A 19371-nucleotide genomic window follows, 5' to 3' on the forward strand; every position below is an offset into this window, starting at 1 on the left:
CCCAAGTCACACACATCCAAAACTGAACTCATTAAGTTCCAAAGGGGTTAACACACATTTTTTCTCCTTCCGTGATATGATCTCACTGAACGGCACAAGCACCTAACAGTTCCAGCCAGAGACTTCGGACTCTTGTTATTTCAGCTCATGCCTTACCGACCCCACTTCCTCCAGAGTCATTCTCCATCTCAGAGGGGCAGCAGGTTTCCTAAAATTTTAAGTGTGACCACGCCACTTCCTTGGTTAAAAATCTCCAGTGACCCCCGAGTGGAGTCAGACACCAGCAGGAAAGGGAGTACCCTTCCTGAGCCAACCCTTGCAGCCTCCTCCCCAAACCTGGCCACCAACACGACAGGCCCGCTCTCTGCACGCCAGCCACTGCAAAGAGAACTCATGCCATGCCCCCTGCCACCTCTCTGCTTTCTCCCAGGCCTGTCCTCCTATCTGACCACACACTCCCCTCGACCTCTGCTTCACGCAGCTCCGAGGACAGCACCACCTCTGAGCACCGGGACTGGCCCAGCCTGACTCATCAGTACTGAGCCCTGCCCGCTCCCGCCGCACCACCACTCCCCACGGATCTGCCTGCCTCTGCAGGAACTACAGCTCCCAGAGAACCACGCTGCTTTCTGATTCAGGCCTACTATTTTCATCACGTCACAGGAACAAAAATATGTCCAGGATAAACAAAGGCAAACAGGGGCACAAGATAGTTTACAATCTTCACAAAGAGAGCTGGGGGTCACTCAAAATTTTATAAAGTTGCCTCGGGCCTCTTAAGATAATACCCTTCTAGCTACAAGACACAAATGATGATGAAGCTCAGTGTTCACGTGGTCAGTCCTCAGAGTTCTCACTTCACCGAAATACAGTTCTCTGTTAGCCTGGGGATACTTACAATGTCACAGTCCTTTTTGCCATCTCGCTTAATTGGCTCGTTCAGATCCTCTTGGCTTCGAAAACTAAACTTTTCAATGGCTTCTGTAACTCCACGCAGAGAACTGTAAATTTCTTCAGAGTTCAGGTTCTCTGTATCATATTCCAGCATGCTAAAGGATCAAAAGATATTGTATGTCTTAAATTGAAGCACACGCATAAATTTGAGGCATGGGTATAAATTACTTCCAACAGTTTATGGAGTGAGGTATAATTACAATTTCGTGTCTTTAGGCGAGTTGGAATGAAAAGGAGACACCTGTTAGAGTGCCACCACTGGACAACTGCACGTGTTCCTTGTCAAACCAGGCCCCAAACACATCACATCAGCACTCGGTAAGACCCGGTGGGGGGCACAGCAATAACCACAAGAATGCAAGAACTCAAAGGGTGACAACTGGTGACAATGCACGAGGTAATGAAAGTGGAAAAATAACTTTCGTATCTTGAAGATGGAAACAAGGAGTCTGGTTGTTACTGGTCTCAAATGTACAAACGGGTAAGAGGGGTGGGCATTTCAAAATAAAGCTAGTGTCACAAGCAAGTTTCAGAGGGGCAAAGCTAACGACCTCACAAGACTGGGTAATGCTCACCAGGGTTAGAAACTTGTGAAATAAAACCCTACGTTCAAAAACGATTCCAAGTTAGATCCACCCTACCAAAAGGCTCCCGACAGTCTCTCTCGTGCCATCTAACCCAGGAGCTTGCTGTGAATATCAAACTCTTCCAAGGTGCTGACATTTTGCGTTTTACAATAAAAACAGATCTTATACAGATGAGTCACGTTCCTAGATGGATGTCTAGAAGTATTTCAAAAAGCAAGAAACATTCGTCCCTTACAGAAAAGTGATGCCAGCGATTGTTCCTTTAGTGGGCTGAGCAGAGCAAAATCAGAAACTAAGCAAAAATCCCAAGTAGCCTTTGGGTGTCATGTATAAGGTGTCAACAGGCAGCCTTTCACGGTCCGGAGAGTGCACGGAAGTGGGTCCCGAGAACAGCCCGCCGTCCCTCACCGAGAGTATCCAAGAAAAGCACAGGATAAAGCACAGCATAAAGAAGGCAAAACATGAAGCAACAGTCAACCAAGGGTAAAGGCAAAACAACTGTGTTCATTTGAGTGTCACATGTTTCAAACAAACTCGAAGAAAAGATCAGATGAGTTGGTGTAAGTGAACTTCCACAAAGTCTTGGAGCTACACTGAGGATTGCTAGGGACAAAGAATCCTTGGGTGTGTTTAAGTGAGCATTCGACAACATCATTCAGGACTAAAGACACGCAGTCTTTCGTTCTTCAAAAGAAGTAACTGAAACTAGACCATCGCTGGCAGGAACCTTTCCTACGTGCGACACAACCAACCCTGTCCATTCTCACAAGAGGCTGTTTCCTGTAGCTTAACAAACAAATGATATTTACTAAGCCCCCCTCGCCACCTTTTCTTTTCTTTCTTCTTTAATGGTTTGGGCAGATGAGCAAGATAAGAGGTCGACGGTCCTCACTTGGGAGGAGCCAGACCTCTACTGGCTCGCGGTTGGAACCATGCAGGTGTTTTCTGTGGCTGGACACGTCCTGCTGGGGCACAACATCTGAACTCACCTTTGGAGATGGGAGCTATTTGCCTAAAATTGCAAAACTCGCCCAGATAGAACTTTCTTGTTTTCTGATGAATGAAAGAAAATCTATACCCCAACTGTGCTTGGAGAGCTCACAAAAATACATGCCAACTCAAAGACGGGCTCTGGCAGCAAACACAAAGAAATGTGAATGAACATGTTAACAGCTAAAGTCCCGTGTATATACTGACGGGAAGTGGAAGGAAAAACCTGAATGGAATTCAAGATGTCAACCCCTGCTAAGTTCATAAGGTTGTCTGTCTATGGGGCAACATCACTTTAATGTGAAGAAAGCGTGACCGAGGAGCACAGGGGGTCGGTCCCTGCCCCTCCTTTCCAGAACAACACAATACCAGCTTCCGTGGGAGCAAAGGCATTTATACATCTGGCCAGTACACTATTTTTTATATATAAAGACTGAGTATGACTCAAACAAAAAATTATGTATACGAGATGTAAAAAAGATGCCTTAAAATACTTTTAATCACAACAACCAAAAATAATAGCATAGCCCATGCAAAAAAGGAAAAAAAACAACTGAAAGAATGACAGATGGACAAGAGCAAGTCTGGCGGAACGTTCAGCTTTTTAAGGGATGTCACAATATTATTTTCCATATGTCGCTTCAGATAACATTAGCTTTCACTTCATTCATCTCATTATTCGTAACCTCAATGGCCTTAAAATATTTCACTTCCGTTCACAGAACTTTATAGCCTCGTCTCAAAATAAGAAAATAAAGGATTCTGCCAGTTAATGCTCCTCCTTCTTACTTTCAATTAATAGTGAGGAGTACACGTGCGTGACCGGCTGCAATCCGGGGTGACACTTCTTTTAGACTTGAGGTTTGAAGTATCTCCTTGGTACGAAGCTAAAACTGTGAGCGGCAGGTGAGAGACGGCATTGCTTTTCTCCAACACGAACCAGATAACGTTACTTTCTTCGCTAGTTCATGTTTTGGCATTTGTTTTTTTCCGAATCGATGCCTACGAGCCCTCATTTTGTAGGGAAAAAGGAAATTCCCACGAAAGCTGTCATCGGGGAATACCAGATACTGGGGCCCCGGCCAGCAGAACATAAGAGAGCACAGCAAGAGGGACGCAGTGGCTTTCTCAGAGGAGGCTTTGCTTAGGTAGACCCTAGTCTGCCACCTGCCCCCTAGCTCAGAGATGTAATCCTTTAGTTACAGGCCAGCTCCCGGTCTCCTGTAAACACTGCGATTAGACCCCAGAGGGTTTCCTTAGAATTCTTCAGATTAGGAAGAGTTGCTCAATGGGTCAATATTCACTGGCCTAAGGTCAGGCCATGCCACCCAACACTGGGGCAGAATAGAGCTCTGGACCTGCCCTGTTGTAAAGGGACCATATCAAGGGTGGGGAGATGGGTGAGGTCAGGTCTCCAAGAACAGAGACACCAGAGGCAGGAAGGTTGCTTTCTCAGATTTTCCTCTTTTGTCATTTTGTAGGGAAAATATGTCTGCAGTGGGAAGGACACTAAGATTCTAGGTATGGAATTAGGATAATCATTCCGTGTTATGCCATCAACACAGTTTTGACAGAGAGCAAAGAGACAAAGGTTTCCTCTTATTTTTATGTAACGGACAGGTTTTTCTAAATGTAAAAGTCTCTTGTCGATGCTCTCTCCCTCCGACGGCCAACAAAAGTTATGGGTATTTATTAGCATCAGCTGTGTTACTGTGTATGTGTGAAGGACGATTCTGGAAATGGGGTCTTGAGAGTGGCTGGGGGTGAAGCTTAGTGCCCATTAGGGCACACAGGTCAGTGTACTGGAAGAGTCATAAATGGGACTTCTACTTCGAAGCCTGGCTCATCTTTTTTTTTAAAAAAGGAAGTAAAGCGACACAGTTCATTAACATTGACCACAGCAGTGGTGACATTGTTGCTGTGCCTTTTCCCTAACCTTGCATATCTAGTAACGGTCATTATAGGATTCTCTGAACACTTGGGAAGCTACTCTTAGAGCTATAAGAGTTTCAAAAGAAAGGTGTTGTTAAAACCCGACACAGCAGACTTGTTCATATGTACAGCTTCATTGTGCTGAGGACACAAAAGTAGAAACGTAAAGCTTCTGTGCAAAAGCTATCTGTGAAGCATTCAGAAGTAGCAGACCTTTTTCTGTTTTGTTTTTACCCCATCCTATCAGAGGGTACAAACTCATTTTGCACAGCACAAAGATGGCTGAACTGCCCTATGCTCTGCTCATGCAGTTATAGGCTTCAAGGGAAGGGGTCCTCTGATCTTTGGACCTTTATAATAAGCACCTAAAGGACTCTCAAGCAGTAATCTAAAGGAATCCATGGGCCCTACTTTGTCCCACTGATTTACCATCTGTCTTAAATCTGAAGGAAGCCCCACCTCCTTCTTCTAGATACCGACCCCTCCACTGCCTAGAGGCAAGGGCACCTCAGTGAGATGCAGCAGTGAAAACCTCCTGACTTCCCCTTCTGGATCAGACTATCGCCACGTGAGGGTACCTTATGCAAGAAAGCAGTCCACGTCATCAACAGCAGGACGAGCGCTACAGGTACGGTTTGGGACAGGGCAGGTCTCATTTGCTTCTGGGTGGGAATGCCTTGTCTGCTTGAGAAGAATACGAAGGAAACTGTGCCCCTCTCGCCTGCCTCGACTGCACGGCACTGCCCCGGCACCTTTTGGGGTGGGGGGCTCAGCTCTGCCTGGGCCACAGTGGGTGCTGATGGATTTGGCCAGTTGATGAAACAGTCATCTGTCCCTGGGCCACGGCAGGAGCTGCACTCATGCGGGTCGACAGAGACCATGCGCCTGCTCACACTTCTCACCAAGGCTCTACTCCTGCTCATCTAAGCCAGAGGCTTTCCACAAGACCTGAGACGACCCTGGAAAGGCAATAATATTGTGACACCTCGGACAAGGTTAACAGGTAGCTTGTTACCTGGGAGAGTAAGAGCGCCTGAGAGTCTTGTGGGAGGGAGCGGTGGGAATGGAGTTAGGCTGAGAAAAGGGAGGTGGGTGCTTCGATAGCCCATCGGCACTCCAACCCCATAACCGACTGCAGTGATCAGAAGAGGAGAATCAGAGAGAGACAACACAAGGCAACGGGGAGGGGAGGGGGGAGGGGACAGGAAGACACGATATCCTGAATGTCTTCCGGTCTCCTCCTTCCTTGACCAGGCTCTGTCAGAGTTAACTGCAGCAAAATGTACACTTCACCATACAGAGGAAAACCGAACAAATTTTGTTTTACAGTTTGGCCCCTGATGAGGCTGCTTTATTCCTTCCCCTCTCGATCGTGTGTTACATGTTTAAATCACATAAGATTCCATGGGTAAGACTGGGGGTGTGTGTGTGCACGGGGAAGGACACTGTGAGCACTTACACACAAATAGGCACGGATGTTCAGTTTCGGGTAATGCAACCAACTGTCTTACAAAGAGCCAGACAAGGAATTTTGGGCCTTAATTCAAACGAGAACCAAGGGACCACAGCAGGAAGATTCAGAGAACGTGCCATTCTGTCCAGAGCACTCAAGCAGGGGGCAAGGTGCTCCCTGAGGCCAGGATCCAATCAGATGGGAGCTCAGAGGCCACCACAAGCAATTTCCTTCTGAAAGAGTAACAGCACCACTAGAGGGTTACAATTCCCCTACTCACATCACCTACTATGAGAATTAAAATGCATCTGAGAACACAGGCAGCCCTCTTCACTTCGTGAATGTCACTCAGTGGCCTGGGTCTGCAGAGGCCCTGACGGACAGTTCTAACAGCTGCTGCGATTCAGAAGAGCCACACACACTGGGAGAGGCGTGCGCTGACCTGGCAGGAAATGTGATCTAAGGCCCAGGATGGAGTCGTGGCATCAGAGACCACGTCCCCAGGGGGCAGCACCGCCTGCGGCTGGCATTCATCATAGTCCTGAGAGCTAGTCTCCACCAAAGACAGCTGTGGCCTTATTTTGGAAGGCAAGTAAGTGGAGAGAGGAGAGGTCACCACAGCATAGGAGGGCCCACAGACCTTCTCTAAGTCACACACTGAATCGGGGCAGAGGTACAAGAAGAATCTGGGTGACCATGTCTCCTGGAGTTCTGCTAACAGGTGCAGCGGAAAGCAGAGAGGTGCACCAGCCCCTCCACAGCTTACGGAAGGCTGAGTTTCCCAGTTAATCCCCACTTGGCTTCTATGGAAACTGTTGATCCTCTGATGCAATGGCTGTAAAATCCACCTAAAATTACCCTTTATTGCTGGAGGTAACAGAGGGGATGCTCTGTCATTAGTGTCATTCTGCTCTACACCACGTTTGTCAAGAACGTTCAGCAGACCAGGGCGAGGAAGGCCATCCGCTTTCTCATCTCAAAAGGAATGGATGTCCTGTGATTTCTGAAGCCCCTTGCAACTCGGTTTTTCATTTAACACAAATCACACTGGGTAAAATGAGCTAAAATATACAGATGTGTTTAAAGACAAAACTCCAGGTTACAAATCTCTTCAAATACCCAGCAGTATTTGTTTACTAGCTAGGGGTAAGGAGTAATTCTTCCTTCACACAAAAAAACAATTAATGGAATGTTTCACCAAGGTTTAGTGTTAGCTCCGGCTTCTCTAATACTATTGCAAAAACAACTTCCTCGTTAGCAATTTTTTTGTAACTATCAAATCAGATTTTTTCATCATTTTAGAATATTTGCTAATAACACACCATGATCTGAGCATTAGAATTTTGGGACTAAAAAAAAAATACTACAGTTTGTTTTGATACAAAAAAATTAGATTAAAAAGCAGTAATTGGTAATGACTTTTTCCTGTAAGAATAACAAAGCTAACATTTTATGGTTAAGATGATTCAAAAGAACTGCAGGTCACAGAAAATAAATGCCTCAAGAGCACTGCTCAGAAAACTCTGGGATTATGTGTGGTGGAACTTGTCTATCGCCTCCCTAGGAATGGGGTGACCTCGTCCATTCTCCTATTTAATGCAAGAGTTCATTTCTTTTATAATTTTCCTGGTGAAAGTATGAGGCCTATTTGAGTATTTCCAGTGATGTGACAGGAAGCCTTTTTTCCCACTTCTGGACAGTTTTGGTTGTGAGTTCAAATTGGCTAAGGCCATCTGGCTAGGTACGCACTGACGGAGGGCACATTCTTTTAAAAAATAAAGAAACCACACAACTAAATAATTCCCTAAAGAGGAATTTGTTGACAAGAAAACATTTATGCCACCACTGGCCTTAATCTTCAAAATGATATTAATATTGAAAATTAATCCCTTCCACTGATCTGCAATCCTGACAATAAAAATTATGACCAGACCAATTAAAAATAAATGGTGAGCTGGAAAAATAAATTAAATTTTTAATAATTTGGGGATCCATGAAGATTAACACCCAGCCAATTCTTAGCTCTGCTGGATTATGCTAGCAGCCGCTACTGATCCTTTACTTAGACTAGTAGCACATATAATAATAAAATACTTAACTTGCATTTTACCTTTTGCTTATTACCTAAGGAATGTGCCACCCTAATAATGAAATAAAAGATAAGGAGTATGAATCGTGTATTATGGAAGAGCAGATTTCCCAATTAATGGTGAAGTATTACTTCTAGACAAAAGAAACAATTTACAGAGAATACAAGTTTTCCATAAAACCCTCCCCACTCCCCTGCCCCAAGAAAGAGAACTCTGATTTTACCGTTAACAGCAGACCCTGGTCATTTAAGACTAGCCATATGCTTAAGATACAGATGTTAACATAGAAAAAAAAAAAAAAAATAGCAGAGCTTCAGTGACACCTGGGGAAATTCAGACATATTTTCACTCACTTCTGATCTCAATTGTCTGATCATAAAAGCCTGCCAAAATCATGACAACACAGACCAAACTTGGAGACGTGACATCATTCTTCATTCTACCTAAACATGGCACCAGGGGCATTTAGAGAGATTATAAGTAGGGCAATACAAATGGTAGGATACTGTAAGTATACAAAATACTTTGTGTCACCAAGAGAAAAATACAAATTTGGTATGCTCCAAATACTTAGATGACAACTTGAGAAACTCAAGAGGACTTCATTGGTCATGACAGAAGATTTGGGGAGACTCTTGATCATTCAAAATCTGAATTTAAAGCACTTGTAATATTTTCCTACTAAAGAGGCAACCCTTGAAGGGAAGATGGCATATACTTGAAGTATCTTCTTGTCATCCTGGTGTCGGCAACCCTGAAGACACAGCCCCCGATCCTCGTGCCCAGAGACCTCAAAGATGTGGCCTTCTTGGAGACAAATACAGCATGTACGTATGACCCTCACACGTCTGGGCACTGTCAAGTCTGGTCTCTAGGGCCACTACTCAGTGTGAGGCCATGGAAGGCTCCAACACACACCGGGGGGGGGGGGGGGGGTCACTAAAGTCACCATGCAGAGATTTCCACAGGCTCTGGCCAGATGGAGAAGTCTACAGATGCTGGGACAAGGCATTTTTCTTATTTAAAGCCACTGACTCAGAGTCTGTAAGACCAATGCTTGCACGGTCCCAACAAAGTCTGAAAACGATGATCTAATTTCAGTTCTCAGGTTCTAAATACCTCTCTGGAGCAGGAGTCTGCTTCAAACGTGAGCCCGTAATTACAGCAACTATGCCTGGAATGACTGCTGGTTTGGAAAACTACCCTAGGCCTTGTGTGGGACTACAAGGGATTTATTTAGATGACAAATACCATAAGGTGCTCCTACCACTTACAAAATAGGTGATGAATTTCTAAATCGTTTCTACGTGAAACAGTACTAAATGTGGCTTTAGCCTTAAAATCTTTAAGTTACTAGGGAGTTCTTAGAGCTGGAAGAATCTCCAAGAACATTCAGCACAAATTGGCCATTTTGCCATAGAAGTCAACTGCTTTGCCCAAGATTATACAGACTACTAGACCCCATGATCTCCTGATACCCATCCATTTTTTGGTGTTAAGCTTGGTCTAAAAACCTAGGAATGGGGTGGACGGACATTGGGGTGGTTTCCTCACTTTTGGGGAAATGGCATTACCTGGGAGACAGGCCCCCGTGGGAACAGTTGGTGGGTGAGGTCAGGGGGCTGGTCCTGCTGCTGGTGTGTCGGGAGGGAGTCCGGCCAATTGTATTGCTCGGAGAGCCCTGGGGTGAAAGCAGAATGAAATAAGATAAATACTGGCACAATCAGGGTGACTTTTTTTTTTTTTAAAGAATGATAAGGCCAATTTTAAGTGCAGATACACCCCAAATGGATAGCTGTCACGCAGGGGTTCCTCAAGTTGAACCGTCTGATGTCACCTGTGCCAGAGTCACACACACAATTGAGTCCTTCCATCTTTATAGCATGAAAAACATAAGTAATTCAGTGAACAAAGGGCTAAGTGACCAAGTAAAAATTTAACGGATTGAACAATCTCACTTAAGAAAAAGAGTACGTTTAAACACTAGGTTAGCTCATTCGTTGGGACTACTGCAGGGGCCAGATACGCCCCCACCCTCCAGATGCCCACAGTTTACTGAAAGAGAACAAGAAAGCTGGCCATTCTATCAGAGCAAGTCTAGACAAGGGACTCGCAGAGGTCACGGTCAGTACAGAGGCACCAGTCGTGACTGAGGCACTCACCACACTGGTGTTACTAGAGTTCTTGAGGTGGTTATGCAGGAGTTTGGTGGCACCATCCTGGAAGGTTTTTGGCAAGGCACCAAGTAACATGGTAAATTCGGGAGTGTTCAATTCAAACAGAGAGATCAGCACAATTTGTGCTGCCTGGAAAAAGAAGATGTGATTCATTATGTAATGGACAACAGCGTATTCTGGTCAAAACATTCATTAAAATGAAACTCACAAAACTTTCTTCATATGAGTCAAACAATAGTAAGAGGACAGCTTCGTCATAAAACACACACACAAAAGGCATTTGGAGAAAACAGGATCACCGGTTATAAACAGCCTGACTTCAATCTGGAAAATACGCCCCCGTTTCACCTTCACGCCCTGGCCTGGGATATCCACAGCATGTTCATATTCAATGACCTTCCCCATGCTGTCTAGCACAAGGGACAAAGCTGCTAAGTACGTAAGTAAAACAACGAGAGGACATGGAACGGCTGAAGATGGTTCACTCTAACAAGTCAGCACTGGACAGGGCTCCTGGTGCCCCTGGAGGGAACAAGTTTCTACAGGAGCTGCCAATGGGCTAACCTGAGCAACCACTTTTCCTCAAGCTCCACTTTGAGTGACTGAGAAAATCTAGAGAAAGAGTTTAAATACATCTGAAAAACCCCTGTTGCACCTGCCAAGTGAGAAAGGCCAGTCCTTGGGAAGCAAACCAGACTTATATGGTACAAATTCGGTGTTTTGGCAAACGTTCTACTTTATTAACTGAGACAATGTACTGCAGTGAGCACTCTGGCAGCAAGGTGGGAAAGCAATGAGCTGAAGCAACAGTAGCCCTATGAGACTCGGATTTCTCCAGCAAGTCTTTCTATGGTTCTAAGTAGCAGCAGGCACAGTGAGCTTAAAAAACAATGCCTGAGGAATTAGTTCCAAGGGTTTTGATTTAGAACAACTGCCAAGAGAAGACTGTGGTATATAATGGCATCTCTTACAAATTTCTGAGAGTCAAAAGAAAGAAAAATGCATCACATACTCTTCTGACTAAAAGGATACATTTATTTTTCCAAAGACTCAAAATTTCTAGGATTGTAGTAATTCTTCGGAATATTTTTACCCGTGACATAAGGTGTTACAAAAAACATATTTGCTGGGGCACCTGGGTGGCTCAGTCGGCTGAGCGGCCAACCTTGACTCACACCGTGATCTCGCAGTTCGCGAGTTCGAGCCCCATGTCAGGTTCTGTGTTATCAGCATAAAGCCCGCTTTGGATCCTCTGTCCCCCTCTCTGTCCCTGCCCCGCTTGCTCTCTCCCTCTCTCGAAAATAAACAAACATTAAAAAATACATATCTGCTTGAGAAATGCTTTGGAAGTAAACACCGCGAAATATTTCAATGCTTTCACAATGTTAAAATTAATCCTGGGCCCAGTTAAGACAAAACTACTATTTGTGTCCGAAGAAAGAAAAACAAAAAAATCCAAGGACCCAAATGTATTTAACCAGAAATAAAAATTAATTATGAATTTTAAAATATCAGAATGTCTTTTACAGAATCAAAAACCAGATTTTAGACCTATCAAAAGCATTTATTAAGCACAGACTGGACAAAAGTATCTTACTTTCTCCCCTTGACCTCCAAATACAGTCATCAGTAGCCTTTCCATCTAAATTAAACCCCAAGGGGCCAGTGTGCTTTCATGACACAGGCAAAACACACTATTACTGATTGTACTACACATTTTCATATTATTGAAACATACTTAATAGTTATCTGAAGGAATCTTTTTCACCACCAATGTAATATACATTAACTTGACCTTTATATTTGTATAAGATTAAATTCCAAAAATCATGCAAAGTAACCTGTGCATTAAAAAAAGACATTTTTGTTAGATGTTAGGAAAAAAACGCATGCAAAAAAAAATGCACTTCAAAGAGAAAGAAACAGACTTGAGTTTTATCAGGGAGAGAAAAAAGGAAAATGTTGCCAATTTAGTAAGAAAGTTTAGGGACTTATTTTTTAATGAATGACAATGGCATTTCAAAATTATAAAATGTATCAGTATTTTTATGTGAAATGTGCCACTACCTTTACTTAAAAAAACCGTGTTTCTTCCCAGAATGACAAGATATCTAATATCACAAACTAACTTGAGGTTTTTTACGAAGCAAATTATAAAAATCAGCGGGATCTTTCAGGAACAAAAGAGCCGCAAGACGATAGGCCTAGAAATTGTGCTAACTAGTGGCCATGTGCTATCAGTGACTTAGTCACGTGGGAAAGCCATCGCAGCAGACTTTACGTTTTGGCCCACTACAGAAACTTCTCTTTCAATAACCCTAACGGTGAATTTTGATAAGAAATCCAAAAGAGAGATGGAGGAATTTTGAAAATATAACTCGTTGGACAGATGGTACGTGTGGTGATTTATACATATAAATGAATGTAACTTATTTTTACATTTTCCAAAATATGAAATGTAAATGATTTTATACATTTTTCAAAAGTCACCCTTGGGGATTTAAAGCTGTTTTCAAAGTAAAATCCTTTCTAATGAGGTCCAAGCTCCAGAAATGGGTAGAAAATATGATTTAAATCTGTTATTTAAAAATATTTTATATCACAGTTTTAAAAGGAATGAGACTGTATGGTCCTAAAATATTTTATCTACAACTCTCTGTGTTAGTGAGAAGTCAGAATACTAGAATCCAAACAAGGAAGAAAACTGGGTTATGTTTATTGTTATCATCAATACATTCTCTTTAAAGGAGTAACTCCAAACATAGGGATGAGTTGAAGAGATTCATTTTAAAAAGCTTGGGGCACAGCTCATGTTCAATAATGGATCAAAAAGTGGAGTGCACAACTGTTCTTGTTCCATCATTGAACTCTTGTCTTTCATAAGAGGCAGGGCCAGTGAGCAGCCAGACCAAAAACGCAAGGTTGCTGCTGACTTCTCTTAACGGACAACTCTAGGGTCATTTATTTTAAAGACCAAATGGCAACTTAAAAGGAACCGACTCCCACTCACGCCCACTCAGCAGTAGAAACTGGTAGATGAGGGCAAAAGGTCCTTCAAATCTTACAGTCACTCTATGGAAAGAACTCCCGGGGCTATCAACTAACTGCCTTGAAGGCAGGAAAGAGTTCTTTGAGACAGGAGATCAATAAAGCTTTTGACAAATGCTTCAGCGCTGGTATTAACTGGGGAAAACTTAAACTTTGGGAGAAAGAGAAGGTTTCTAATTTATTAAACAATTATTGCTTCCCTCCAGATGGTCATTAAAATTGCTTTAGAAAATCGCCAAAGAAAGGTTACTTCAAAACCTCCAGACATTCCTTATTTAGTATCTTGCATATGGTAGGGGACTACACTCAACATAGCTTTTTGTTTTGGGCAGGTAGTTAATCATAAAACACATCAAAACACAAACCTTTACACACACACACACACACACACACACATTCAACATAGTATTATATGAATTTTAGGTTTCTTGACAATCTTTTCAGTGTCTTGTCAAGGGTAATCAGTATTAATAATCTACAATGCAAACAGTGAAGTGTCTTTTTTCAAATTAGTACATAGTTTAAAATCTACCTGTTTACAATTTTCTTCCAAGTTTCCTTCTCCGGGCCCAGAGCAGGTGGAAGCTGACCTAGTGGGGAAATCCTCACCTACTCGACTACGCTGAAGCGGGGACTGACAAACAGGAAAGGCGGTAGGATTTAATGAGAGAAGAAGCAAGTGCTAAAACCAGGGTTATTTGTAAGCTGTGAAAGTATGTGGCTTCTTTTGCAACATCACCTGGACATATATAATCTAGCAGCTCTAAGAACAGGAGGACGGTAACTACTGGTTTCAAACCTCTACCATTTGCTAGGTGCTTCCTACCCAGCCTTGTTGCTGGCAGCAGTAGCGTTCTTGAGCAAAGACATCAAAAAAGTCAACTCATTTCTGGAAAGAGCCAGTCACAGTTAAGCTGAGCCTCAAACCCTGTTTGATGGGAAAATCCTGAGCTTTGTGGCTAGGCCACACTGCTACCTGTAAGTAGACATTAAAATTTTTCAGCTGGAAATTTCAACTTTTGAGGGCTATTTCTATTCTCTTCCTGATCCAGACAACAGCATCTTTATATACTTTCCAGGTTTCTTTGCCATGACTTCATTTACGGCATTTCGGGGGCTAAATCTGCTATCTCATCTGACAAAGCAGGCGCTCGATGGTAGAAAATCATGTATGCTACGCAAACCCACAGGGATTCTGAATCCTGAAATGTAAACATAGCATTAAAAGTTCTACTGCATTTACATTCCCTTTGGTTGACTGGGGAAAAAAAAAAATCTTCCTAATGCTGGAAAAAACCTGAGTTCTCCATTTGCTTCACAAATAGCAGAGCAAAACCAAAACAAGCCTCCCACGGGGCTGCAGAGGCTGCAATAGCAAATGAAGGAGTCTCTACCTATGTTTTCTATACTGCATTTAGGCCCCCCCAATGAAGCCTGAGGCAGGGGTGATTATTCCCATTTTACGGAGAACAAACAAGAATTCTGAGGTTCAGCTGCCAGCTCGCACCACCACCAAGGGGCAGGGGCAGAAGTCAAAGGACGGTCAAACTCTAGAATCCACTTCCTCCTGTTAATACATTATATGAACACAAAACACAGTTCCTTCAGAAAGGTACAGTTTGGCCAACAGGACAGTCAGTGCTCCCGCACCTAAAACAAGAACAAGGTTACTCTGGGAACAGATTGGGCCAGTGAGGGTCTGGGTGGGGCTTTTCCTGCTGGTCCCCATCAGTCTTGGCCTGGTAAGCCCACTCCACTGCTGACTGGCTTGTGTTCTGGTTTTGGCCGTGCTTCTTCCTTCCTCTTCAAAACATCTTAAATATTTAAACACCTCTCTCTCTCCAACAACAAACACCCAAAACACGGAGATAAAAAGGGAAACAAAATAAATATAAAAATATTAAAAATGCTGAAGTCAACAAATCAAGAGTTCTATTAGAGTTAAGTTGTTTTCCCAAATAGGACCTTATAGGATGAATTATACTGTCTGCAAACTCCCCAAGTATTGTTTGCAGAAAATTAATGTTCTCTAGAGTAGGGCCAATATGAGGGTTTACTGCACAAATTTCAGACTGAAGGGTTCTTCTAACATTTAGAATATAATCTTGCCCTACTCTTCAGAAATTAAAGCAGGACACCAATAGGAAAACTTGCTTCATGATCACATAGTGCTTTTTTAAATCACCAAGGTTTTCCTAGCACCTGATAGAAACTGTTAGTAACTGCAAATGAAAGATGGTGCAAAAACATTAAGTTTATTTAAAAGAGACAGGGTGCTTTAATTTACCCAGATAAAAATAGTTCCTGTTTTACTTTTTTACAGCCTTAAAATGATAATGACAAGTTTAGATCTTAGAGCAGAGTGATATATATCACATCCCAATTTTTAAGTATTTTAATTTATTTAGGTGCTCAGTTCATTTAGATAAGCTTTCAAATATGGTCCAAATTCTTGTGCAAGGCAGTTTGCATTACTTACAATAGCATCTGTATTTATATAATGTCCATTGGGTGGCACATCAAAAGAGAGCATTTAAATAAAAGTGATGCCGTCTCCATAAAGGATTAATCTGCAGTGCCCTAATATACAGTCTGTGGGTAAGTAGTTATGGGGCAAAAGAACACATATCCAAATACCGTGCTTTAATGCACCTATTTTAATCAAACAACAAAGCTGGATGTGTATAATTGAAAGCCAAGCAATCTTGAGTCACAGACATTAAAAAAAAAAAAAAACTTTTTTTCACATTTATTTATTTTAGAGAGAGAGAGAGAGAGAGAGAGAGAGAGGAAGAGACAGAGTGTGAACAGGGGAGGGGCAGAGAGAGACGGAGACACAGAATCCGAAGCAGGCTCCAGGCTCTAGGCTGTCAGCACAGAGCCCGACGCGGGCCTCAAACCCACGAACCTGCAAGATCATGACCTGAGCAAAAATCAAAAGTAGGACGCTTCACTGACTGAGCCACCCAGGCGCCCCTCCAGCCACTGACATTTTTAATGATTAAAAAAAAAAACAAAACCTAGAAGCACCTGGGTGGCTCAGTGGGTGAAGTGTCCGACTCTTGATTTCAGCTCAGGTCAGGATCTCACCGTTCATGCAGTTGAGCCCTGCATTGGGCTCTGCAACAATAGTGCAGAGCCTGCTTAGGATTCTCTCTCTCCCTCTCTGCGTCCCTTCCACCACTCGCGCGCGCACTCTCTCTCCCTCAAAATAAATAAATAAACTTAAAAAAAACAAAACCCTAGAGGGTACCCAGGATGCAGAGATGCATCTTGACCCTCACCACAACTTGAACAGTTACATTAAAAAGCTCCCTATTTAAGGGGCGCCTGGGTGGCGCAGTCGGTTAAGCGTCCGACTTCAGCCAGGTCACGATCTCGCGGTCCGTGAGTTCGAGCCCCGCGTCAGGCTCTGGGCTGATGGCTCGGAGCCTGGAGCCTGTTTCCGATTCTGTGTCTCCCTCTCTCTCTGCCCCTCCCCCGTTCATGCTCTGTCTCTCTCTGTCCCAAAAATAAATAAAAAACGTTGAAAAAAAAAAATTAAAAAAAAAAAAAAATAAAAAGCTCCCTATTTAAGTAAGAGGTAGTGAATTAACAAATGACTGTGGAAGATTCCTGCCAACTCACGAAAGTGAGATAAAGCCTTGGTAGGCAAAACACTTAAGACGCCCCCGAGACTCCCATCTCCCACATACAATCCCTGTCCGATCCTCTCCCCTAGAGTGAGACTTGTGAATGATGGAACATCATTCCCCTAATTGTTATGGCAGAAGGGACTCTGCAGGTGTAATGAAAAGTCCCTCCCCAGTCAGTTGACTTTTAGGTCATCAAAGAGGAGATTATCCTGGGTGGGTGTGACCTAAGCCCTGAAGCAAGGTTGGAGGTGCTGGCTTCATTTTAATTTCTCCTCCACTTTGGAAGAATAGTTTTGCTGAACAGAGAATATTTGCTTGGCAGGTTTTTTCTGTCAGCACGCTGAATGCCATCCCATTGCCTCTGTCCTCCACGGTTTCTGAGGAGAAACCAGCTGTGTGTCTTACAGAGGGTCTCTGGGGGATGCCAGGCTGCCTCCCTCTTGCTACTTCCAGGATTCTCTACTTGTCTCTGTCTCTCAATTGTTTGATTACGATGTGTCTATCTGGGGATCTTTTCTTATCCTACTGGGAGTTTATGGAGCTTCTTAGATGGGTAGACTAAGGTTTTTCATCACATTTGGGAAGTTTGGGGAAATTTTTTCCCCAAATATTCTCTTGCTGGCTTTGAAGAAACAAATTGCCAAGCTGGGGAGAGGGAGGTGTGGCAGGGCTGGCAGGTGGCCCACGAGCTGAGAATGTCCCCTACTGACAGCCAGAAAACAGGCCCCTCGGCCCTCCTGTAAGGAATGGAATTCGGCCAAGAACCAGTGATTAAAAAAAGACTAGGCCTCAGATAAGACCAAAGACCCAGGCGACACCGTGATTTCAGTCTGTTAAGACCCTAAGCAGAGGACCCAAAGACCATGTGCCAGATTCCTGAATCAAAGAATTACAACACAGGGGCGCCTGCGTGGCTCAGTTGGTTAAGTGTCCGACTTCAGCTCAGGTCATGATCTCACAGTCTGTGAGCTCGAGCCCCGCGTCGGGCTCTGTGCTGACAGCTCAGAGCCTGGAGCCTGCTTCGGATTCTGTGTCTCCCTCTCTCTCTGCTCCTCCCCTGCTCATGCTCTCTCTCGTCTCAAAAATAAAAACATCAAAAAAAAAAAAAAAAAAAAAAAGAATTACAACATAATAAATGTGTGTAGTTTCAAGCTACTTAGTTTGTGGTGTTTCAGTATGCAACAGAAAACGAACACAGAAGTCAAAACAGGGGGCCTCCGACATTATGGTTTTGAAAATAATGGCTTCGAAATGCTACTTAAAATGAGATCACCTCTTTCTGGACATTTATCATTCATTAATTCATTCAAACTATTTATGAAATGTTTACTTTGCTCACACAGGTATTGTGCTAGGTGCAGAGATACAGGGCGAGAGAAAATAGGGAGGTGAGAAGTCCCTGGGGAATAGCAAGTCTAGCCCCAGGCCTGAAGATACTGCAGATGAAGGCTCGGACCAAGGGAATCGATCGCAACCAGGTCAACACTGTACCAGCAGCCTGTATGTCTTGAGGTGCAACTCCAGGGTAATGGTCTAAAACACCAGGTCGCAACTCTGTGCGTTAAAAAACAGCCAACGGTGGAGGGAATCCCAATGAGACCCAAAACAATGTCCATACTTTACACTATGCCAATTAGGTCAAATTACCTGGGGTAGAGCCCAGGAACGGAGGCAGATTTTAACCGTAGCCAGGACTGAGAACTACTGATGTAATAAAAAAGCTTTCCAAATTTCCTGAAGATCAGGATTACTGGCCCAGAACCTGGATCTGAACTCAGTCTGAAGGCAAGGTGCTGAGCAGTCCTCGACACGGGGAAGGGGAAGAAGTGAGGGCAGGCAACAGGAGTGAAACACCAATGGAGACCAGGCTTTGTGAAGTAGCACCGCGTGACCCAAAATGACTGACATTAAGTGTTGAAGATCAAACAGTAAACGATCCACATGATTTCTGGCAATAAGTTTAATATCCTAACCATAACTGACTCAAGCCTTGGGAGCCTAAGGCTAAATAACTCAAGGAAGAAAGTTCCTATAACGTCCTCCTTAGAAAAGTTAGGAAAATAAATTGTAGTTCAAGTTTTTAATGCGCACGTCCAGAGAAAGTGGAGGATACGATGAAAGTGAACTGCTCCTCAACAGGCTAGAATTATGGTAATACGTAAGTCTACAATGTTTCAGTCCTACAGGAAGGAATACTTAAGTAACATTCAATTACAAAAGGCACACACATAGACACACACACACATTTACATGTTATGACTAAAGACAGAAAGCTACCCTTAAGGCTTTTTTGTATGTTGGCCACTGTTGTGATTTTAAAAACTACAACAGAAATATCTGTTTGTGACTTACACACCAAGCAAATCATTCAACCACCTCCTATTGTACCTCCCTAATCCCAAACTGGTTTAATGGCTAAATCAGAGGTTGCCAGTGAAATGCCTCTTTGATAACAATTTTGAATGAGTGCTTTAATAGGATTTGCCCTTGTTCCTTGTCCTTGGA

General features: G+C 43.3%; 1 protein-coding gene across 34 annotated transcripts in view; it reads right to left on the minus strand.

The window, feature by feature from the left end:
• CLASP1 (cytoplasmic linker associated protein 1) overlaps positions 1 to 19371 on the minus strand; it is a 274262-nt gene that overhangs the window by 34437 nt on the left and 220454 nt on the right. For 20 of the 34 annotated variants that reach the window (XM_078451384.2, XM_078451387.2, XM_060625380.3 and 17 more), the window contains 5 exons: positions 13764 to 13865; positions 10169 to 10312; positions 9581 to 9687; positions 5479 to 5595; positions 899 to 1049 (listed from right to left, as the gene is read on the minus strand). In XM_078451384.2, coding sequence (XP_078307510.1) covers positions 899 to 1049; positions 5479 to 5595; positions 9581 to 9687; positions 10169 to 10312; positions 13764 to 13865 — 621 coding nt within the window. The remainder of the gene's footprint in view (positions 1 to 898; positions 1050 to 5478; positions 5596 to 9580; positions 9688 to 10168; positions 10313 to 13763; positions 13866 to 19371) is intronic. The other 14 variants (XM_060625391.3, XM_060625390.3, XM_078451399.2 and 11 more) reach the window with 3 other exon arrangements.

Source organism: Panthera onca, chromosome C1 (assembly GCF_046562875.1).
Source record: "Panthera onca isolate mPanOnc1 chromosome C1, mPanOnc1 haplotype 2, whole genome shotgun sequence".
Classification (NCBI taxonomy): domain Eukaryota; kingdom Metazoa; phylum Chordata; class Mammalia; order Carnivora; family Felidae; genus Panthera; species Panthera onca.